The sequence below is a fragment of the Strigops habroptila genome, chromosome 4 (genome assembly GCF_004027225.2).
Source record: "Strigops habroptila isolate Jane chromosome 4, bStrHab1.2.pri, whole genome shotgun sequence".
Lineage (NCBI taxonomy): Eukaryota > Metazoa > Chordata > Aves > Psittaciformes > Psittacidae > Strigops > Strigops habroptila.
In genome coordinates, this window is record NC_046358.1 from 42,953,382 (window position 1) to 42,977,302 (window position 23,921).

Genomic DNA, 23,921 nt, shown 5'->3' on the forward strand with positions numbered 1-23,921 from the left:
ATTTTCTCTCCTGAAGCCTTTATTTATCAAGCTTCTCCCACTTCATCTCCACTCTTCCCATCATCCGAGATAACTAATTTTCTCTGTAATTCATGTAATTTCAACTGTCTTTTCAAATGTTTTCTCTCCAACTCTGCCTGTGAGCTGGAACCATAAAGCCAGAGTCAAAAAGACAGGTAAAAGCCCTCTGGTACCATCTTTTCCTTAAACAGGAATTTTGCTTCATCTGTCTTATAAGAAGGGATTGCTCAAACTAAACTGCTACTAACACTGAATAGCATAAACACATTGGAAACATTACGGTTACTTTTAACATACCAAACTGTTGAAGCAGTGATCAAGGAAAAGCAGCAGGACTGTCTGTTCTTGCAGAGAGTATTCACTGTCGTTTTCGACCAGGGATGCTTCCAGTATGCATTTGAAAAAGAAGGGAAAGTGTTCTGGCTTTTTTTGGAATGTCTAGAAATAGAACAGGAAGTTGATTTTGAGTCAGGTTGATACAAATCATTTCACTCTTCATTCACGTAACATAGCTTAAGTTCTCTAAATCCATTTAAATCTATAAAAGGAAGGCTTAGTTTTTCTCTTTTTCATTTATTCTGACCACGTAGCACAAACAAAACTGAGTAATGATATCCTCCTGACCAGGGATCCTCACACTATAGGAATCCTTCTTTTTTTTTCCAATATCAGAGCAAGAACTCTGCAAATGCGTGACTTGATTTATCAAGTGCCAAAAAAGCAAATGCTGATGATGATGTAACAGTATCACACAGCAGAACAAAGGACTCATACACCAGAAGGAATGTGGTGACTTTTCATTTGTCCATTGCTTTCTCCGAAAAGAATACACACTTTAAAACACCATTATGTGACATTCCAGATGAGGTACCATGTACTTTTAACACTACAAGCTTTGCTACCTTCTGTCAGTATAAGCAAGCACACCACAAAAGCTGCAACTTGCGAATCAAAGTCAATCCCAGCTGTAATTGAAATCAGTTACCTCCCATGCAGGGACATTCTCTCTGAACTTCTCATTCACCATACAGCAGATTGACATTAAATATGCCTTACTGGACACCTCTGGAGAATAATTCATCCATAGGTAATTTTCAAGGTACTGGCTGTGAAGAGACAAAGAATATTTCATTAGTTGCTGTCAGCCACATAATCTGTCACCCATTTAAAAGAGCAGCTATCCACAGGGGTTTTCTCCTCCTTCTCCTTACAGCTATCTTCATAGTTTGCAAGTAGTTCTCAATGTTACCTCTCATCTAGGTCACTGCAGCAAAACTTGTTAGACTCCGTAAGTGCTACAAAGAGACAGATGAGTTTCTTATCAGGAAGACACATTTACCAGAAGGTTTTCATACGTGCCAAGTGTCCACAACTCAATAAAGTCATAACACAAATGTATGCTGATTTTCCAAAGGGAGGGAAAAAAAAAAAATAAAAAAACCCTTCACTTATCTAAAGAATGTCACATCACGCAACATCTCCTAGCACAAAATGCAAAGGACAATTACTGTCGTCTCCCTAAATCCACAGAACTCCGTATATCATTTCACCCAGGAATTCTAAAACCTTCAATACATTTTAGTAAAAATACTATTATGCTCCCAATCGAGGTTAAACCGTACATGAGCAAGAATGAAAAACAGGAAAATCTCATATGTGTGAAGACAGGAGAGCCTGAGAGACAGATGGAGGGAGTCAGGAGAAGAAAAGAGAGAACATGACTTAAACGACAAATGGTAGTAGATAGGGCTATAGTCCAGAAAGTACTAAAGTTACATTACAGGCCGGTAACATTAAGAATGTTCACAAAAAGAATAAAAACCTCTAACTCCACGGTATTGCTGGCATACAAATTCCAGAATTCATGCTACCAGCATGCCATTTGTTAGTGTCAAAACCCAAACATTGCTTCTATTTTCTGTTCCACCTGTTCTAATATAGAAATAGAAAACATATGGAAGTTTGTCCTACTTTTCTAGTTAGTGGTACTACTTACATATTTCAGGCTTTTGAAACAAATAGTTTATCTCAACAAAAAACCACTTCATTTTATCTGTTCGTAACATTTGAGAAATAAAGCAGAGCCAACAAAACATTAAATATTGTGGTTTAAAATATGTAAATATTGCCAATATTTATTTTACACCATTTTAGACATGCTTTATAAGTTCTTCCAGGAAAGTCTGAAGTAGATGTAAGAATCTTCTAAACATATTTCCATTTATTTTCAAATGAAAAAACATGTTAGTGATGCTGCTGCAGCACAGTTCACTTTTACCCTCACAGTAAGAGACTTAATCTAAAAACTTCCTCTGGCTTCAGTGAGTTCTGATTTCAGGCTTGATAACACATTCCAAATTACAGACCCAAGGTTTTTTACTTATTGCAGTCACACTCTCTTCTTTGGTGCTTCACTTACACTAGAAATTCAAGATACTCTGATATGTTACTTATGCTTATGAAATTAACTCCTCCTTAAATTAAGCTCTCCTCACTTCATTTTTCTAGGTACACAATTCGAGGCTTTAGTGAATAGGAACAAATGAGAATACCAACTCAAACTGACTTACTGTCCTGCATTTGCTTCTCATCTTTACAGGTTCCTATGACAAAATAACTTAAAATTTCACTCCAATTAGCTTACCTGAATTCAAGAAGCATTATCTTTCTAATAGCAAACCTAAAAAGGAAAAAGTAATCAATTAATGAAGGTAAGAAAGCCTCCAACACACATCATAGCTGCATGGAAAATAGCTATGTTTTCCTTTATTTTGTTATATAACAAAACCTGTGGAAATCTAGGAATTATTTCTGCTTCCCCCCACCCTTTTTTCCCCCCTCCATTTTCATGCAAGAGCACTTGAATGCAGAAGTAACTGTTGTAACACCATGGAAGCTAAAGTTCATGCAGGTTCATTAAGTAAAAACCACAACTATGTATTTCATTAGTTTGCAATGGTATCTCTTCTCAGTGACTGGAAATAGAAGCTTACTCTGATCCTGTATGGCAATTCTTAGACTACTTTCATAAAGGAATCATAAAGAGAATTCTCTCCAGAGCCCAAACTTCCCCAGAAAAGCTCCAAACAGCTACGGTTACAACTCTTCTGTACACACAGCTACAGAATGCAGTTTATCTTGAATTCTTTTGTCTCCCCCATCTAACATTTCAGTTAACTGAAATAAGACTTGCCCTTTATAAACCAGGTAGCAATAATGAGAGAAAAACCAAGACCTAGAGGCAGCACACTCAAGTGTTTTTTTCTAATTTACATACCTTAGTGACAAAAGAAGGGGCCAGCCTTCTGTAACCATCACAACAAAACCAACATAAAACACAGCAGACTATCAGACCAAGGAACCAAACAATATTATGTGCAACCATCACATTTATGAGCTCATGAACTTTCTTTTTGCCTCACTCAGACTTTGAAATACCATAACGATTAAATGACTCACATGCACTGGAGTAATTTTCATCTGCTTTCAACATGTTAATGCATTTTGAAATATTCTACAAAACACTAGAAACCACTTCAATACGGATAATGTTGGAATGCTTGTCTGCAAGTGAAAGTGGTTAGCGTACTTACTTAGACCTGACAATTTCTTTTGTATACACGTCTTCAATAACCTATGGGAAAGAGTATTTAAAAAAAGTGGTTAAGAATTTTATATACTTCAAGTGATTAAAATGCATTAAGACATCTTATGCACGGAAAGCTACTCTGAATTAGTTACTCTCTGCTCACTGCTATTTGATCAAAAATGTTGTAACAATTATGTCTCAGCTCTGAAGAGTCCAGAAGCTTCACAGATACATTCTCACAAAGAAGGTGAACCAACTTGAGGGTAAGCACATGACAGAGAACTGACAGGACCTTCATTCAAGTTATTCTGAAGGAATAACCGACATCTCACCGAGATTTTTATAGAAACGTCAAACAGATATGCAAATTCTTTTATTGTTAATCTTTGGCTTACTGTTGAATTTAAAGAACAGTCTTCGAGAGTCAAGCTTGCATCAACTCTGTCACCTGTTGTCACTGTTTCTTTTAACTGACATTTAACTAAATCCAGACATTTTTACCTAGTTTTTCCAACAGGACTGAAAGAATCTGCACTACCTGTTGCAATAAGATCACTCTCACATTATATGACACAGAGATGCAGTTCAGCTGCTTGTGTACATCCTAGTTCTAACAATCACAGATAAATACTACCACAGATACTACAAAGAGAGCAAGTAAACTGAAGCTGGAAAGGGAGATTTAGCCAAATATTCACAAGGGAAAGAAACCAGATATTTAAGAAACCCGCACTAAAAAAAAAACCAACCAAACAACCCACAGAACCAAACATATCATGACAAATCTTAGACACTCAAAACGCACATATCCACCAGAACAGTAGTAAAGTTGTCTGATCAAATTCTCTGAAGAAGCCTTTAGAAAGAAGTATACAGTTCAGTAGTACCTGCATCTTTCATCCTTCTTTGATTTCTAAGAGTAGCCCCTCCTTAAACATCTTTTAACTGCAAAGGAGATGCTCCAAAATAAGTTCTTTACCGAAATAAACCAAACAGATAGCAGGTAGGAGAACTGTATTGCTATAGCACACCACACACCTTCATAACAGTGCCTACATTTATAAACTACAAATACATAACAAATTACAGAGTGTTAAGCAGCTGCTGACCTTCCAAGCAGTCTGCTACACTTTTATATAAAATAAGCATCACTAGAGGCTGGCACATCAGAAAATGATTGATCCTCATTCTTTTAGACCCCAACACAATTCCAGTAGAAGTATTTACCTTTGAATCAAAAGGCAATTTTTTCTTCACATGTGGAGCCCAGTATTTATTTGCTAACTGCACGGGGAGAAACAAAAAAAAAAAAAAAAAAAAAAGTTAAATATACACATTTCCAGCTGCAGCGATATAATAGCTCTATAACATATCCCATCCCCAAACTTTATTTGACTAGTACCTTGCTTTATTTGAGCTTATGGTAACTACAGGTAACAAAATTAAGTTTTCCAACAGCAATGCTTTTCAACCATTTAAGGTTTTATGGCTGAACCTTTTCCAAAAGAGGCGCGAGTCTCTGTAAAAACTCCAGCTGCACAGGCTGCTGTATAACAATTTTTTTCCTTAAGTTACTTCTAGCAAATTCCTCAAAAATGTGCCATGATCTTTCAGGGACAGCAAACCCCAGATTGCAAATTATTACACTCCCATTGTGGAATTTCACAGAGAACTAGAGGCTATAGTTAACGGTCTAATAACTTAAGGGTATGCGCTGTGGCCACCACTTCACCAAAACTCCTAAACTACGGTGGCAAGAGCTTCCTAACCTGCTTTACTCAGCCTTTTGTGGTTGAAGAGGAAGGAAAGCAGCATTCCCAGCACAAAAAAAAAAAAAAAAAAAAAAAATTGAACACTTGTAGGAAACCACTTAAACTAGTCAGCTACAAGGAAATATCAGCAACTTTTCCCGTGCAACAACAAATCTGATCTATTCAATAGTGCTGCTCTGGTACATTTCTCTGGTCAGGAAACGCTGGGGGCATACACCCTTTCCTACGTAACGCAGACGCTAAACCTCTCTTCCCTTCAGCCAAAAGGTCCTCTCCCTATCACGGACGTGCCGCAAGCACTACTTAAACACCGGGCGCCGCCGTTGCCGGAGCGGCCTTGCCAGTACCTGGCTCCAGCTGCGGGATCGGCGGCCCGCAGACCGCCGCGAGTCCTACCTGGGTCACGTACTCCGCGTTGATCTGCGACACGGTGGGCGCCACGATCTTCTTCGGCTGGGCCGAGGACACCGGCGCCGCCATTGTGCCGCCGGGCCGCGCCCCCGCCGCTCTCAGCCCGGGCCCTGCCCCGCGTACCGCTGCCTGCGGCGGCGGCCCAGCCGCAGCCACCTCCGGGTGAGGAGCAGCAGAGAGCGGAGCGCTTCCGGGGCCAGGAGCGCTAGAGCGGCAGCACGGAGGGACGGCTCTGGTGCCACCTGCCGCGCCCTCCCTGCCACTGCTGCCGCCGGCGGGCGCGGAGCGGTGGTGCCGGGGCTCCGTGGCCTATCCCGGGGCCGGCCTCGGTAGCGGGCTGCCTGCCAGGCCCAGCCGTCCCCAGAAGCGCACCCGCCCTTTGCAGGGGACACCCCAATGAGCAGCTCAGGAGTCTGAGAAAAGGGATGCGGTTAGCGCAGCAGGTTGCTTCTCACTCAGCCTCCCAATGCTCTGTGAATCGACTTAGGATGGCTCCTTCTGTTCTACTGTCATCTAGGGCAAAGGTTTCTGTCCATCCAGCGTGGAAAAGATCTGCTCTTACCGACATCAAACAACCGCCACGCAGAACGCAGTGTGGCTGCGGTATCTGTGCGATTCACGGCCCTGAAATCCAGGAAACCCGTGGAGGAGAGGAACAGTGGGGAGGGAGAATAGCACGTTCACAAGAGTCGGCATCTTGGTAATGATTTAGAATAGTTTGCAATTAACTTACTCTATTTAGTAAACAGATTAAATAAGGAGGAAATGAAGAGCCTCCCTAGAGAAGTTGCGGCGCTTTGTTTCTGTGCTCGTTATCCAGCACCTGCCACTCACGTACTGCAGACTCCAGGCAGATGCCACTGGAGCCGGTTTGAATATGACCTCCTTTGCTTTGATATCAAGGTGATCTCCATTTCATTTCTTCAAGCGGAGGTTAAGCTAAATATTCTTTTTGAACTTGAATTAGAATGTACAATGGGAATGGGAAAAGTAATGACAGTACCTTGAACAGGATCAGACAGCGGCTGCATTCAAATAAATATGCCTACTGCGTGCCGTTGCTTTAAAGGATCCAGAAGATTTATGTTTTCTGTATGAACACTAGTAAAATTGAAAAGTTAACAAACATACAAGTAACAAATTATGTAAATAACAAGGACTGAGCATCATCTTCTTTCATGATTGAAACCTTCAGAGAGATCTGTATTTGATGAAAAGTATGTGAATGCAAATACACTTAAACCAACGTTTCCCACCTGATGCTTAAATTTTAGCGAAAACCAGCACATTGAGAGCCTTCAGTTGAACTTAAGCAACCTAGAGTTTGTGGTTGATTGATAGGCTTATTGAAATTATGCAAATATAAGTACCCCTTTTGGTGTCTGACCTTTCTCCATCGCTTGGTACAACTGCTAGCGCTTGCATTCATGGACAGGTGTAGAAAATACAAGTAAAATTTACCTAAGCTCTGAGCTGGCTGGCTGAGCTGTATTAGCATGTTGCTGCACCTTATTGAACTATTGAAGCTACAAATGAGTCATAAAAAAGGACAAAGAAATATAAGTTCATTCATTATAATAGGCTGAAAATAGGAAATCTTCTGAAATTTGCTTTCAAATGGGAGCCCAAAGTTTGACTTGTGTATAAGATGGTCCATGGGACAATTAGAAGAGGCTATGATGGTTTGGTATCAGAGGCGACAGTAACTGATGACCTTAGATTTCTTTTTTAATCACATGCTCAAGTGCTATCCACAGGGTGACATTGTTTCTGGAATTATTACCATGCCAGAAAGTAGGCAGGCAAACAGATTTTGGACTTGATAAATTTTCTAAAACAGCTTTGCAAGGCTAACTTAAACCTCTGACCTCTGCTTATGCGCATGTGTCAAACCCTATAAATTTCTGTATCAAAGCTGTGAAAGCTAAGGAGGAAACTCCGTTTACCTAACTTTTGGCATTTGGGTGTCCCAGTGAGGAGGTTAGCTGTCTTAAACCTCATTACAGTCAATGGGGCAACAGCGGTCCTTGCAGAGGGCAAATGAGAACTAATTTAAGAAGTGCTCTGACTCACTCTCTGAAGTAGCTTCTGATACTAGAAACTAGTATTAGATGCCTAATGTTAGGCAATATGATTACATCCCTCAGTGGCGATGTCAAATAAAGTGATAAAGATCTCCTCCTATAAATAATGCATTAAATATTTCTCTGTAAGGGGTATTGTTTAGTTGCAGAGTGCTGGGACAGTAGGACTACAAATGAATAGCTAAAGTATAAATTAGTGCTTTGGCAAAATACATTGCTTTCAAGCCTCAAGAGCAGCTGAACGTTTAAAGAGGAGTTGTGGTGAGACTGGCATAATGACACCCAGAGTTGTACTTACGTCCCTATCTGCAGCTCTCACCCCAGCTTGCAACACCTCAGCTTGCAACTGTCTATTAAGACTGGTCTCTCAAATGCTATGCTCGGTTTCCCCCAGAGTGGAGGCACATCTGTCACTTTCCACCCCAAACTGCTGTGTAGTTGGGGGAAAAATAAACCCTGCATCCCATTGTCCCCACAGCCTTCTGTGAAGTCCCCCATCTTTCTGTACTCGTTGACTTTAACACGTCAAGAAAATAAAATATTCCTTCTCTTCAAAAATCTGTTAATTCATTCATGAAGACATGTATTATTAAATAAGTCACACATTTGAGTAGATGCAGTTTTCAAGACTATTATTCATTTCTAGGCTACATGCAGTCCTACTCAATTTATATTCAATGCTGCTTTCTTGCTTAATTAGCTCTTTTTGTTTTGGATGCTTGCCCTTCTATATTCTTGTAGCTAGGAGAAATATGCTTTTCTCCTCTTCTTTGTAAACTGTACAAGCCAAGCTCATCACTAAGCTGGACATGGCTTTTATCTCAATGATACTCTCTGGAACGCAGTATCAGTGGGTCAGGAAGTATCTAGTGATAATCAGAAGGTGTTGATTCTATGTTCTGTCCTGTCTACCTTTTAGATTATTTTAGGTTCTACATAGAGTCACAGAAATTATTAACTTCTAGCAATGAAAACTCCAAACAAGTCATCTAGAAATATTTCTAATATTAATTTATCCTAAGGTTTATTATTGTTTCAGGGTCTTCAGTGAGACATGATTCAGCAGCTACATACTTCTAATATAAAAGTTTCACTTTTTACTGTTTTTCTTTCTCTGTCACACACACACACATATTTATCCTTTGAGTCTTTTATCTTTCAGCTTCTTAGACATAAGTAAACTCTGCACTGAGAGATGCGGAGTCAGTATGGATACTATCTTGGACCTACGTAAACTCTGGTGGGAAAGCTTTGTTTGAAGGATAAGCTTTGTAGCTTATCCTTCATAGCAGTTAACATTCACATAAACTAAACATTCAGCCTGTTCATTATAGCTTTAATTCAGTCACGTCACATTGCTTTTACTATTTTATTTATGTGCGTTCTTCTAGTCCAAAACTTTGTCACTGTATTCATCTCACTAAATATGGGTACTCACTCAGTATGTGTACTTCCACTCAGCAAATATGGGTACTTTCAGAAATGATGCGTCAGTTTAGTAACAGATGCTTCTTAAAATATTTAGAATTTTAAAGTGTAAAGAAGCCATCAGTAGCATTCTGATTTGTGTATAAATATTTATTTAGCACACGTTCTGGCCAATGTACTGCCCTTGATTTTTGTGCAAAACTCACATTAACTTCAATGGAAATTCTGAGCTCATGACTAGAAGAAAATATGGTTAATTCAGCAACCCAGCTGCTTTTACATCCCAGAATAGCAAGCAGTGCCTCTAGTGAAGGAGGTGGGGAAGTAAGAGAGCTTGTGTCGTTCTTAGCTTTCTGTTGCTGGGCTCACATTTGGGTAACAGCTCAAGTTAGAGCAGCTCCAGGCTATTCTAATTCTCTTAAGAGACATCTAGTTAGGTTCCTACCAACTGGAGCAGAACAGTGGTATGAAGACAAGAGAATAATGGCCAGTAAAGCTCTAGAAATATTTGCTCAAAATCCTGCAAGAGGCTGTTATGTGGTAAAATTCCTACGGAACAAAAAAATTAATGTGAGATAAATCTGTTTGATGGAGGAATAGGAGGTCTTCATCACTGAAATGAGATTCTAAGGCAAGTAATTTCCTTTCTGCTAGTGCTAGAGAAATGTTGTGGGAAGTTGAATCTATTTGCAGCATCATTGTAAAGTAGATTCTCAATCACATCCTTTCTCACAATGTAGAAAAAAAAAATACAGATTGCAGACAAAACTGAAGCATATCTAATATGCAGCATAAAACTTCATCAGGAGAGAACAATTTTAAGATGCTGAGAGCTAGCTCCAGTCTCCTAAAGCTTTCATCTGTGCCTTTCTCTATATTTTCTAGGCTTTTGCTAGGCATTTCCGTTAGCATGCCAGGATTTTAAGAGAGGATAAAATGACAGTAAAACAGAATAGCTATTGAGAAGACCAAAACTCATATTGGTGTAATACTGGAAAATAATTTATTAACTTTTAATATTTTACTGACAAAAAACCCTGCATCTATTATGATATAAACTATTACATGACAAATCATTTTAGCTTATTGGCAAATTGACATTTTTCCTCTAATTGCACAGCATCAGACACACTGTTCGATGCCTGAGGGAATTCTTACAAAGCCATTCGCACTACCCAAGTAACTGCTACTATACAGACCCAGAATATAAAATACAAGATAAAGTGCGCTACAGCAAACAAGGTTGCCAAGACGCTAATCTTGGATACTAATCCAAGGTTGATCCCAGTGTTATGAAAAAAATCATAACTTGTTTTGATCTTAAAATTATCCTCAAATTGACTGATACACTTGAGGTGTCTAGATGGCTTAGTAGATTTCTACTCAGTTTAGTAGGGCTGTATTGTCATTAACAGGAATCTCTCTGCTCAGGATCCTCTTATAATCAAAATAAAAGTCAAAATTGCAGAAATCATCTGAGTTCCTGTAGCTCAGCAAGCTACTTTTGCAAGCACACACTAAGCATTAAAATTTATACTTTTCTAAAAAAATGCACCAATAAAATAATACAAATTTGCATACCAGGAAGATAGCATTTTCCTGGACGACAATAGAAATTGAGTGCAATGCATTAGCACTACAAATGGAAGACACCATGGGTACTTTATTATATAGCAGTGGCCACATAATTCTCTGTATTCCCCTGCTTCACTATGTCAGCAAGGCACATTCCAGTGCCACATCCAGAGAAGCAGCCACACGCAAAGATGGATAGCCACCATTTCCATATGCTATTGCTACCCTACGTACCCAGACCACTTTCAATGGAGAATCACCAGCCACAGTGTACATCACAGCCAGTCAGCTGCTCCCATCTTCATGTACTCACATCCTCAGGCACCATTTTGCATGCCATGGCAGCACATGTGCAACAACCAGCTCCATGAACCTCCGCAAGTCACCTGTGGGGTTTCACAGATCCATACGAATTTGGACCAGGGACACTGGAAGGATTCCAGTGAAGAGGAAAAATTTCAGTGGCATATCCAAACTGTGTCAGGTGTATAGCAGAATCAAGCCACACATTAGCGTATCCTAGAAGCAGACAGGAACTGGAATGGCAGAGTACAGGAGTAAAACAGCATTCAAAGGCTTGAGGTAACTCAGGGCAGAAGAAAGACATTTTCATGTTAGAATGGCAGTTTTTGAACAAGGAAAGGATCGATTCTACTTGTGAGTGATTTTGTTGGCATAAGGCTGACTTCTTCACTTGCATGGACTTTGAAGATTCACTTTTTTAACAGATGCTAAGAAAGATGCTGTTTAAAAGCTACTTGACAGAACTAGTCATTATATGAAGAAGTACAATTAATTTGTTCAACCTGGAGAAAAAAAAAAAAGGTATGTAAGAGCATAGAAGAGTCACTTCTGTAATTTCAATTTTCCTTATGATAACTGCCTCTCAGACACATCTCATGTATAGCCATCAGACCGTAAAACTAGGCTATTAAGTTAAAACTTGCACTTTAAAAATCCACAAAACCTTGTGCTAGGAATATGAACCGTGACCCGTTTAGTTATTTAGGAGATCTAGGCATTTTCAACATTATTACAAGGAGCCATTAGAAAGACTGAACCCATAGCCTTTATTGATTTAAGAGTCATCCAACTGTACTTATCTAAGTGTTACTCAAGAGAGCTACTGTTGCGAGATGATGACTTTCAGAGTTTTACATTCATACTAGAAGGCAGCCAGGAAAACTAAACATTAGGTCCAGCACCTCAATTTGAAGCCTAAGGTCTCGTTAACTTCAATTATGTTTCTTTTGTGTTTGTCTCCCATTTGCCTCAATAACTTTTCTTGTTGGCTCTCAGTATAACAGTGAGAGCAGACCACAGCCAAATGAAAAAACAAACACTCGGTGAGAAGCAGGTACAAAAGTGATTAAGCAGTTTTTCTGTGGTTTATGATGGCTTTTCTTCCTTTCTGAATTTTCCCCTAGACATACATAGGAATACTGATACATATATTTTGCAATTTTTCATTTTCTGCAGACATTGCAAGGGTAGCACAGCAATCAAATCATAAATATTTTAAAGTTATCCATAGCCACATTTCCTAGATAGAAAATGAATGATGTGATCAGTTACTACTGCAGTTATAGTGAATTTAGTATTGCATACTTTGTCTTAAAAGAAAAAGTACTTTTACCTTTTTCTGTTTGTTTTAAAATATTTGACCTTTCATTTATTCACATAGAACTACCTCGAAGCTGTATCCACATAATTTGAGAAGTTCTCCTTGGCGAGAGCTCTGAGGACCCACTGTTTTCCTGTTTACAATATGCATTGGTTCTGCATGTAGTCTTCAAAAAAAAAAAAAAAAAAAAAAAAAAAAAAAAAATACACTACTCCAGTACTATGAGATTATTGCTATTCGACATCGGCTCATTCTAACAAAACCACAGGCAATGTCTCTGCCACCAAATATACTTCAAAGATTGATGGCTTGAACTTGCCTTAAAGCATTATGGAAAATGAGTAACATACTAATGAACAATATAAAGTGCTACTGTTAACACTGTTTCCCCATTCCCAAAACCATTCTAGCTCAAATTCTCAAAGGTACTTGGAGAATTTTACTGTTAACTTCAAAAGAGACAGGATTTCAACCTTAGATTTTTTTTCTCCTCTTAGAAACTGCTTTACCTCTTTCTAGCTAGTTTATGCTATAATCCCCCAAAACAATGAATTTATACTGTCACAGAACTTCTTATAAAGGGGTAGAGACCCAGATAAAGTGGCCCTCACTGCCCTTCTGAAATCCCATGGAGCCCAAAGATTACATTAGTTTCCAAATTAATCAGATAGTAGCACCTCCCATACATGTCTATTCATCCCTGAAAAGCAGCTTTCTATATATTGCCTTTCCCTTATTTTACTCAAATTGGTATTTTCAAAACACACCAAGTGTAGTGTTCTCTGAACATTACTCTCAAACATAGCTTTTTTTTTTTAAATGACTGTGACTCCTTAAGAAAGATGTTACTATCTTTAAACATACTTCCATTTTATAACAAAAGATATATTTAAACCTATTGTTCTAACATCAAATTTAGTTATTTTAATATGTAGTCTTAAACTTCCCTGGAAATTGAATATTACATAGCTTCAAAACTGAATTGCACGTATACAATAAAAGTACAGTATAAATAAAATTGTTTATTACAAGTATTTTAAAACCTCTACAATACACTTTCAAAACATTTTATACAGTATTCTGTCTTTCAATATGAAACAATTCAGATAGGGAGAAAAAATCTCAACATATAACCATAGTCATTATTAATGTACTGAAATTGTCTGTCATACAAAAATCATAGTAACTACAGACTGTTTCCAAGTACCTTTCCTGGTTTTATTCTCTCTGAAAATAGGAAAGAATAACATGTACGAAAATAAAAACTCCCATCACTTCATTTATACCAAATACTAAAAAGTTCATGCCACAGCAAAACCTAGATAAAGCACTTCAAAAATTAAAACAGAACAAAAAAAAAAATATTTTTTTACTTAAATATGGATCTATTTAAATAGTAAAAAGAATGCCATGTATCTTGCAGATGTTAATTTAGAAATAGGATTAGCAACTTAAGGTTTCAAGTTGCGTAACAAAGGAAAATATCCTAAAAGGTAGCTTTTCAGGGAAGGGGGAGAGAAGAAAGAAAGAGACTTCATTCTTGTTCATAATGAATAAAGCTCCACTGCACTTACACTTTTTGCCAGCCCCACAGGCACAACAGGCAAAGCTCTCTACTTACCAGAAAGTATAACTACAGATTCTATTAATACAAAATCAGAATTACCTAATTTGAACTAAAAGTCATTTTCAGTCTCTTATATTTAATGTAACAAGAACATGACTTCCTGACAAAACTGCTCATCTGAGTTATTATCACATCTTAGAGAACATTTCTTTTACTGGTGCAATATGTACGCTAGGAGACTGGAACAGATAGTAGTCCCGTTTGTAATGTTAATGATAATTTCTTGTCCTCTTTTTTTGAAGAAAAATAGTTCAGTATTGTATGAATTGGCCAAAAAAATCCAACCAAACAAACGAAAAAAAAAAGGCTAGAAAAGGCAAGGAATATGCAAAGAACTGGAGATAATGAAGTGGTAGAATGGATTCATTGATTGTAAACCCTGCTATTTTAGCACTGCCTACTTACATTTTAAGAAGGGAAAAGATCTAATTCCTTATGCATAGATCTCCAAGCACATTACAAAGCAGTTAATTTTTTTCTATTAACAGTTCTATAATGCCACATCTACATTTTTTCTCATTAAACTTCTTCCCCTTTTTCTACCTAATTCTTCTTTGCATCTTTTATCTAAATATAACCATAAGATTCTTTTTTTTTTCTTTTTAGTATGAAATACACACAGCAAGTACCCTTTGCTTGCAACATACAAGGAGCCAGAAGAAAGTAAAAGGACCATTTTTTCTGCATTCTGGACATTACCTTTTTATCTTTACTTTTCTGACAGTTATCATTGGACAACATAATGTCATAAAACTATATATATATAAAGGTTTAACTTTTAAAATACCTGACTTCTGGAGGATTACTGCAACATTATTAATACAGTAAGAATGTGTGTTTATAGATTAACTTAGGAAAAGAAATGCAAAGTGGCTTTTTTGTTGCTTTTTTTCTTTTTTGTTGCTTTTTTTCTTTTTTGTTGCCTTTTTTCTTTTTTGTTTTAAACATCTCCTCACATTTATCACAAATTATATCAAGTAGACAGTTCTGAAGACAGTACATTAACTCTTCAACAGGTCATCTCCATAATAGAAAAAGATAAGTCTTTTCAGTCAATTGTTCAGTCAAACATAAGCCTTTTAATAATTATGCAACCCAAAATTTTAACATACAGTTTCATAGGACGTTATCCAGTTTCGATAAAAACAGTATGTTCTCTGGCTGCTGCTCAGTGGAACTCAGCTTTAAACTCTCTTTAAAGTGAATAAGGTGATGTCTTTTCAAATGTGGGGCCTGCCTGAAATTTTTACCACAAACTAAACATTCAAACGGCTTCTGTCCAGCATGCATTAGATAATGTCTTTCAAGTTTAGAAGGCGATTTAAAAGTTTTAAAACAGATACTGCATTGATACAGTTTGTTAACAACTTCACTTTTTTCAGTACCTTCAGAAAAATTGTGCCAATAGCCATAACTGCTTTGCACAGTTTCCAACGATTTACTACACAAATACAGCTGTACGTTTCTACTGCTGTTGTCAAGAACAAAGTCCCCTGACTCAATTTCAACTTTGATTTCAGCTGCTTGGTTTGATTCAATCAGCTCAAATTCTTGAAAGCCAGATGCCTGTGAACGTGTTTGAGAATAACCTGAATAACCCACAGGCTGAGAAGACTTAAATTCAATGTGATCTCCCTGATGATTGAAAAGTTTGTTCAGGTCTTCAAATTCTACCTGGCAAACAGGGGTTTTATAGGGTCTCTTTTCAGTATGGGTGAGCTGGTGTCTTTTTAAGTGAGCTGACTGTCTAAATGTCTTCCCACAAACATTACAGCCAAAGGGCTTCTGTCCCGTGTGTATAAGATAATGTCTTTGAAGTTTGGATGAAGATGGGAAGATTTTTTCACATCTGTCACATTTACACACTTTGTGTCTGTTATGTATATTTTTAGCAGAAGCTGAAAAAGCACACTGAAGTACTTCTGGATTATCAAAGAAACCATCATCTGATGAACCATAAAAAACATCCTCTTTATTATCCAGTGAATCATTGATGTTTAACATGCTTTCACCAGTAAGCATACCTTTTAAATTAATTCCAAAGTCGTGAGGTTGTGGGTGCTCTTGCCAAGGTAACGGCACAGCAAATGTTCTTTTCATCCGATTACCAAGTGCTTTGTGCATGTCAAGCTTACCATGGCAATCCTTGAAAGGTTTAGTGGAAGCATGCTGATCAGAACACTGATCTCTAGCTGCAATCAGGTCACGACTCTTAAAGTGACCCGACTTTATTTTTTTTCTGTCAGTCAGAGAAAAATGTGTTGCCTTTCCTCCAGTACCCTTCAGCTTCTTCGGGATCTTATTTTCCATGCTGACTGAGTGGCTGCATGCCTTTATACCATTATTTGAACTTTTGCCATCTCTCAGATAACATTTGTGCAAATTTAGGACCTGTTCTGTTTCAAAACACTGCTCGCATGCAGGGCACTGAAAGGGTACAATATAGATCAACTGAGCTTCATGTGGGTCATTCTCCTGTGACTCACAGGTGTCAGCATTCTCAAAATTATCCCTCTTCTCTTCCAACAGGTTGCATGTTCTGGGATATTTAAGAGTCTTTGCTTTGTATACAATATTGGGAAAAATCTTATTTCTGGCATGGAGCTGTTTGTGCTTTATGAGTTTACTCTGGATTTTAAACCCTTTCTGACAAAAGCAGCACTGAAAAGGTCTTTCTTCTGTGTGTGTGAGCTGATGGATTTTCAGGTGTGTTGACTGTCTGAAAGATTTGCCACATGAAGAACACTTAAAGGGTTTCTGGCCAGTGTGAATCAGGAAGTGTCTTTCTAGCTTAGATCTTGACGGAAATGTCTTGTTACATGATTCACAAGCGTGACTTTTCTTTCTCCTTCTGGCACCATGTACAAAATCTACCTTCAGACACTGATGCAGCATCCAACTCTCTTCAGTTGTAAAACACTTCCAGCACATAGAACACCGAAATATGCCACAAGTGACCATGTCTTGCTCAGAATTTACAAAGGCTTCTGCTTGCTTGGTATCGTTCTGGTAATTTTCACTATGAAGCTGCTGATGCTTTAAGAAAGTGATTAAGTTTCTGAAGTTTCTGTAACAAACAGTACACTTAAAGGGCAGATTATGGGTTAACTGATGCCTCTCCAGGTGGACTAGCTGCCTAAACGTTTTATGGCATACATGACATTCAAATGGCTTTTGACCAGTATGTATGAGATAATGCCTAGCTAATTTTGATGGAGTTTCAAACTGCTTATAGCAAATGTCACAAATATATGGCTTTTTCTTGGGTATCCCATCAGCTGTTACACACTGCTGAACTTTTAACATTTTTAAAAAGCAATTACACTGTGCCTACTCTTCTTCAGACAGGTATTTCAAGTGAAATCATCAACTGTGCGCTAAGATGGAAGGCTGTAGAAGCAGCAAATTTTCTTATGAAAAATATTCTTAAATCCCACAGGTCCCTAAAATAAGAAAGAGAGCATTATTTTAGCCTATATTGCTACATAATTGGCTAAATTTGTCTTGTTTTCTGTAAGAGACCAAAAGCATCCAGATTAGAATATTCCCGATTTAACTTTGCTTAAAATGCTTAAAATTTCCTTGTAACAGAGCAATCACTCGTTATATTATATGATATGGAAAATCTACACTACTTTCCAGAAGAAACAAACAAGTTTAAGTCAAGTTTAAACTATATTTCCAAATAATATACAGTTCAGCTACATTATGATATTTCAGGTTATTTACAAATAAAGCACATTCTAAAAAACAAACAAAAAAACCCCAAAAACAAACAAAAAAAACCCAATAAACCAACCCCCCCCAAAAAAAACCAAACACACCAAAAAACCAAAAAAACCCCACCACCCAAAAAAAAAAGCCGCACCAAAAAAAACCCCCACCAAACCCAAAAACCACAAGAACTTATTGTAATAAGTTTTGCCCCTGCAGCAGTAGTTCTAACTTCCAGATATATTTATGAATGCAAGAGAAAAAGAGAAGAACTAGTAATTCTTGGGCTTCAGAAATAAAAATTAAATGAATGAAGCATTAGTGAGAAGTAAAAATTAATTTCAGTGTATTGTTAAAGTTACTATTCACATTTCTGCATCTTATCATCTGTATCCAGTAATCATTTTTGCAAACACTGCAACCAGTCAGCAAGAGCAACACACTAACCACAAACTACAACCAGAATGAAGATAACCCCCCAAAACAAGGATCACTCTCACCACAGAGCTAAAAATATTGGAGTTGCAATAGCTAACCATACACATACTCCAAGGTCATCATAAATATAAAGATTGTTACAATAATTCATTGTAATTGTTTTAGTCTAAACCAAAATCATGAAATAGTCAGTTTTAATTTTTGCTTGAATTTTCAACAGACAGAACACACTTGGGCAAGCTACTGTTTCTCAGTTAAGGCATAATGAGCTAGAAACTTGAAAGAATGACTTTGCAAGTACCATAGTTCATGAAATGTTATTAAAATATTTATAGGAACAGATAGAAAGCACGTCAAGCAACCATTTAGTCCAAGCCTTCTACTAGAGGCCAACTCATGTCTAGACAGTCTCCAAAGCAGTCTTGATTTCTGCTGAAGGAGATTCCTTAATCTCAGCAGGGCTCCTGCTCCAATGTCCCACCCTCTCATGAAGCTTCTCCTTGCACTCAGCTGAGCCTTTCTTCACTACAAAGTTATTTTCATTGTCTTTTCCCCTGTGAACCTGGAAAATAAGTAACAAGTGTTCTCTGCCACCAACTTTGTGTATTTAAAATCTCCTTTCTCTCATGTGGGGTTTGTTTGTTTTTTCAAAACTAGAAAAATTCTTTTTTTTCTAAAAGTATTGGGTTTAGGTCAACTAAAAAAAAAATAAAAATATAACAGATTGGTCTTTTTAAGCATCTCTGGACTTACTTAAATTGGTCACATCCTTCCTAAACTGCAGTATCTAAATCAGATTAAGTATTCCAGTAGTACAAACAACAGAATAAAAATACGTCTACAGCATTATATATATATATCCCCTTATAAAAAAACAAAAGAGATGGAGGGAGCAATCTTTAAAGCAACGACATAATAGTTAGGACTTGTAATAACTTTAAGATGCACAAGACATTTCTACTAACTACATTTGTGGTATTTTGATACTACAACTCACTAGTTATATATTCTTTCTACATATTAGCAGAATAAAAAAAAATCATTTATTCAGTGTCTCCAAAAGCTCTGTCTCTTCACAAAGAGTTAATGTCCATAGGTTTTAAAAATCCAGAAATACCTGGAAAGTCCATTTAAAGTCACTGCAAAGAATAAAAGCCTACTGCAATTTACAACAAAATTCAAGACACATGCACAAAAGACTTAAAATATCTGGTGAACCAATATTTCCCATAAGCTTAACAGAGAGAAACCTGGTCATCTGGTAGGATCATTCCACTTCTAACAGGTGTTAAGAGGAGGAACATGTTCCTATGTAATTGTGGGCCTTATTAAATAACATTTAGATGTATGCCTTAGATGCAATCGTCACTACACTAAGAAGTTACCTAATCTCGCTGAAGTAGTTCAGGATAGCATTTATCAATGCCGAAGCAGTTGAGAAAGTCAACTTTCCTTTTCCTATTCTCTTTTCCTATTGAATTTTAACAGCTACTCAGTTTCAGTCTTCTTTTGAAGATGCAAGAAAACACAACACTTTTAGGAGACCCCCTGTTCTTCCCAGTTGTTGTCACGTCATGTGAAAGCTGGAAGTTTAGAGAGAGTGTGTGACACCAAATGCTTTCTAGGTTGTGCTACTGTGAAACTAGAGACAGGTAGGCGAAGAAAAGCTTCTCTGCTATGCTGAAAGTTTCTGCACAGCTCAAGGCAACCTCCATTAGCAGGGAAGGAAAACCTCCTGAGAAAGAACTGTAAAGACTGATGAATTTTAGTTAACATACTGTCATACAGATCTAATTTACACATCAGGAAAACACTCAAACAGTATAGTGACATGCAAAGAAAAAAAAGTCCGAAGTAAGAGACAGCTGTGGCATATTACACAAGGGATTTTGTATTTAGCTTATAAATTTTTTAAAGATTCTATCTGGTGAATGAGGAAAATGCTCTGTAGTACAAGGTGTCAAAAGCAGAGTAGAGCTTGCTGCAGTCTTCATGCCCTGTGAAAGACGGAAGGCTCAGATAAGGCAAACTTAGGGGATGCAAGAGAAGGAGAAAGGAGCTAAGATGGGCACTACAATGTGGCCCAAATGTATTTTCAAATCGTATTTACTCAGGACAGACTTTTGCCCATCTATTTCAGGGTGCTCTGTGTCTTGCACATCTAAGGAATAAACATGATGCTGCTAACCATCAAAGAGCAAAAGACAAGCCTGGAATATTGTCTCCTGGCAGCCTTGGAAGTACACAGGCTTGTCCTAGTTAGAATCAGAAAATGTACTTCCCTACGTGATAAGGATTTAGTTTGTGGCATAGGTCCAATCTAATTTTAAATTGGCACTAATTTGATCTTGGCTGTGAGGTCATGCAGGAAAACAGGATCAAGAAGTAATGTAGGCCATTAAAGGTCCACAGAGGACCCTCCTAAATCTAGTATTATTTAATGTTTAAGTAAAGATTTATGTTTACTAATATTACAGATGGCAGCAAGCTGCAATAAAATGGAAACACAATGAAAGAAAATTCTGAATTCTCATCTAGTCTTTACTAATCAGAGAGGTTTAAAAAAATAAAAAGGGGATGGGCACTTTAATAAGAAGAAATGCAAGATCTTCAGTTTAGGCAAGAATAATCAACTGGAAGGGAACAACTTACTGGGTTATAGTTGTGCATAAAAGACATTGAAGTCGAAGCTAGAACAGAAGTCGAGTATGCCAACAGCATGCCATCCATACCAGAATGCATAAACAGAAGGAAAGCTTTGATGGCACAGAAATCTTCCATACTACTCACTACTGTGTAGAATTCAGTTGGAGTACTCTATCCAGATTTGAATACTGTCCTTCAAATTGAGTCAAGCATATGAAGTAATTAGAATTAATTCAGAGAAGAGGATCAAGAATCATCAGAGCTTAAATGCATAATATACAGGAAAAGTTTAAAGTAACTGGGAATGTTCAAGTTAAGGAAGAGACCTGAGTAAAAAGAACAAAAAAAAAAAAAGGCCCAAAACAAAACCAAACATAAGAGCCAGCTTTAAAAAAAGTTGTTCCCCAAGCCATTTATAGATGTGACTAGAAATGGCTTCAAATTATAGCACGAAGGATTCAACTACATTACTGTCCTTAGAGTTGCAAAGTTTTTCTTAGTGAACATATGAGTTATGTGGGGAGATCGCTCTACCTCCAACACTGGAGGTCTCCAAAACTGGTTGTACAAACACCTCTCAAATTCCCACACCCATACAGCTGAAACTATACAAGATAAATATTCCGCCTTGTTTTCCTATGACTCATTAACGTAATTCAAAACAAGACATTTAAGAATTGAAAATTCAATATATTTCTAAATTTGTCACTGAAGAATTCTTCCAATTATTAGTATACCCTCAGATCCTTGAGATAAGCTAACACTTCTAGCTTTCCAGAGTTACAAGAAAATTAATTATAACAATAAATGTGTGAAGAAGCGTAAGGTGCCTCTTCTAACACTAACTACAAATCACACTGTGAAATATGCAACAGAGATAGGAACCTGAGCGCTGAGGCAAGCACATCACAGGCTGGATTGCCTCACCAGCTTCCCCTAGGGAAAAGTTTAGATTCCTGCGAGGGGGCAACAAATCACACCAGAAACGTAACCTTCGCCTGCATGTTACACAAGCATCTACACCTCACGTTACGGCTCCTCAAAGCTAACACCTCTCATTCTTACATATTTTCCCTGTATTTTTCAAAGCATTTTCTGAAGCGAAACAAAATAACAGACACATGACGCCACGGCAGGGCCGATTTCAGGACAAACCCAAGCTCTGCCGAAGGGGCCCGAGACCCCCGGGACAGACACCACCCCCCAGCAGGATATACTTGAAGCCAGTTAGAAACTTAAAAGCATCTGGTGAAGCAGCGCTTGCAGCCGGCACACCGCGAACAAGCACACGGCCGCGCGCGGAAAGCGGGCTCCCCACTGGGGCCGCACCGGCCCGGCCTGCCTCCCGTCCGCCCCGGCTCCTCCAGCCCGCAGCGACACCCCTGCCCGCCGGCGGGCCGGGCACGGCACAGCATGGCTCCGGCACCCGGCCGTGCCCAGGGGCTCCGCCCCGTTGCGCTGCACTGCCGGCCGGCAGCGCCGTGCCGAGGCCGTAACCAGCCCAGCGCCCCGGGGCCGCCGCGGAACCCGCAGCGGCGCTGGCCGCCGGCCGAGGGGAAAGGCGGCAAGCGGGGACCGAGGCGAAGAAGGGAGCGACCTGCAAAAAGAGCTAGCGCACCTCCACCTTCCTCATCGCTCCCGGGTTGCTGCCGCCTAAACTCTTCCCCCCGGATGGCACCGGGACGCCGGGAAACCCGGGCCGGAGCTTTCCGTTCCCCCGCGCAATCCGACCCCGCCTCCCGTCGCTCTGTGGACGGGCTGAGCCTGGGCCGAGGCCGGGGCAGGCGCCTCCCGGCTTTGTCTCTGTGCAAGCGGAAAATATCCCCTGGCTCTGCTGATCAGTTATCAGTCGCTGGAGACACGTTATTCCATACAAATAAGACATCTTTTCTACTTCAGCGTCCTAAAAGCAAATAACCAGTTTCCGGTGGTTGCAGGGTCTGCAGCTAAAGCATACCGGCGGGGTTGCCGCGTTGTGTGACAAACCCATCATAAGGCCAGACCCACTGGCCTAAAAGGCCTTATCCTCGCCCAATGCTATGCTCCTCACTCGTAGGGCAGAACTCTTCCTGCTTGCAATGAAACAAAGAGAAAGACAGAATCATAGTAATTTATGTCTCTTTTTTAAAAATAATTAACCTGGAAATCAGTTACCTTTCACTGATGTGTAGCTTATGTAGCACAAGCCATTGCAATATGATGCCAGCTGATTAAACAATAACAAAACAGAATTTTATAATCAAAATTCCAGTTTTGGATAGAAGGTACACCCAATCACATCTTCCACATGTTGATATATATATCTTTTATATATCTAAATTTGTTTACTCATCAATTTTGTATACATCAATGAAAAAGAAGTTGGCAGCACTCACAGGCCTAAACATAAGATGATTTTGCAGGCCCTGGTACTTCTGCAGATCTGTCCTGGAGATGTATTTTTTGATGTCTAGAAACAACTGACTGTAGAATAATCACTGCTTCTTAGTTTAGAAGTATTAGAAATCAAATAAGTTTCATCACCAGTGGTACTAAATAATCTGACCTAGCTTGCAACACATAAGCTGAATTTTAACATTACAGAACAAAATTTATTTGCAGTTAAGCTTAAATGCTCAAGAAAACAGCTTAAGTAGTGTTGCTTATTACTTCAATAGCACACAATCATTTATTAACCTCACTGGAAGACATCCAAGTCTTGCAGTGAAATTGCGGGTTGGGACGGCCTATAGCTGAAGCTTGGTAACACTGTATGATCACAAGCGGGCCACTTAGCCTTCTAGATGTCATTTCCCACCTATAGAAAGTGCATGATATTGCCCAGGTGCATCTCATAAAGCTATTCAGAAAAGTTATTAATAATTTAATAATTGCAGATCACCTGATTATATATCTCCCCCCCCCCCAAAAAAAAAAAAAAAAAAAGCATCTCTTTCATTTGGAAGTATATCCAGCCTTACCAGTCTGTTCTTCACAAAACCTCTGACCTGGT

General features: G+C 38.6%; 2 protein-coding genes across 5 annotated transcripts in view; both read right to left on the minus strand.

Moving 5' to 3' along the window:
- AQR (aquarius intron-binding spliceosomal factor) overlaps positions 1-5,954 on the minus strand; it is a 49,959-nt gene extending 44,005 nt beyond the window's left edge. For all 3 annotated transcript variants that reach the window (XM_030481675.1, XM_030481672.1, XM_030481674.1), the window contains exons 1-6: positions 5,779-5,954; positions 4,838-4,894; positions 3,615-3,655; positions 2,666-2,701; positions 1,007-1,127; positions 319-459 (exon numbers count right to left, since the gene is read on the minus strand). In XM_030481675.1, the coding sequence (XP_030337535.1) occupies positions 319-459; positions 1,007-1,127; positions 2,666-2,701; positions 3,615-3,655; positions 4,838-4,894; positions 5,779-5,862 (480 nt within the window). In that variant the 5' untranslated portion in view covers positions 5,863-5,954. The remainder of the gene's footprint in view (positions 1-318; positions 460-1,006; positions 1,128-2,665; positions 2,702-3,614; positions 3,656-4,837; positions 4,895-5,778) is intronic.
- An 8,658-nt stretch (positions 5,955-14,612) lies between these two features.
- On the minus strand, positions 14,613-22,634 carry ZNF770 (zinc finger protein 770). 2 transcript variants are annotated; one of them, XM_030481677.1, is made up of 2 exons: positions 22,548-22,634; positions 14,613-17,574 (listed from the first exon to the last, which is right to left on the minus strand). In XM_030481677.1, exon 2 carries the CDS (start codon positions 17,435-17,437, stop codon positions 15,248-15,250), a length of 2,190 nt encoding a protein of 729 aa, XP_030337537.1. In that variant the 5' UTR covers positions 17,438-17,574; positions 22,548-22,634; the 3' UTR covers positions 14,613-15,247. The 2 variants fall into 2 exon arrangements, with proteins under 2 accessions (XP_030337537.1, XP_030337536.1); XM_030481676.1 differs by lacking the exon at positions 22,548-22,634 and having other exon boundaries at positions 14,613-17,827.
- Between the last annotated feature and the right edge of the window lie 1,287 nt (positions 22,635-23,921).

Excerpts from the sequence above, each read along its gene's own strand:
- ZNF770 (XM_030481677.1), bottom strand. The coding sequence starts at position 17,437 with ATGTTAAAAGTTCAGCAGTGTGTAACAGCTGATGGGATACCCAAGAAA.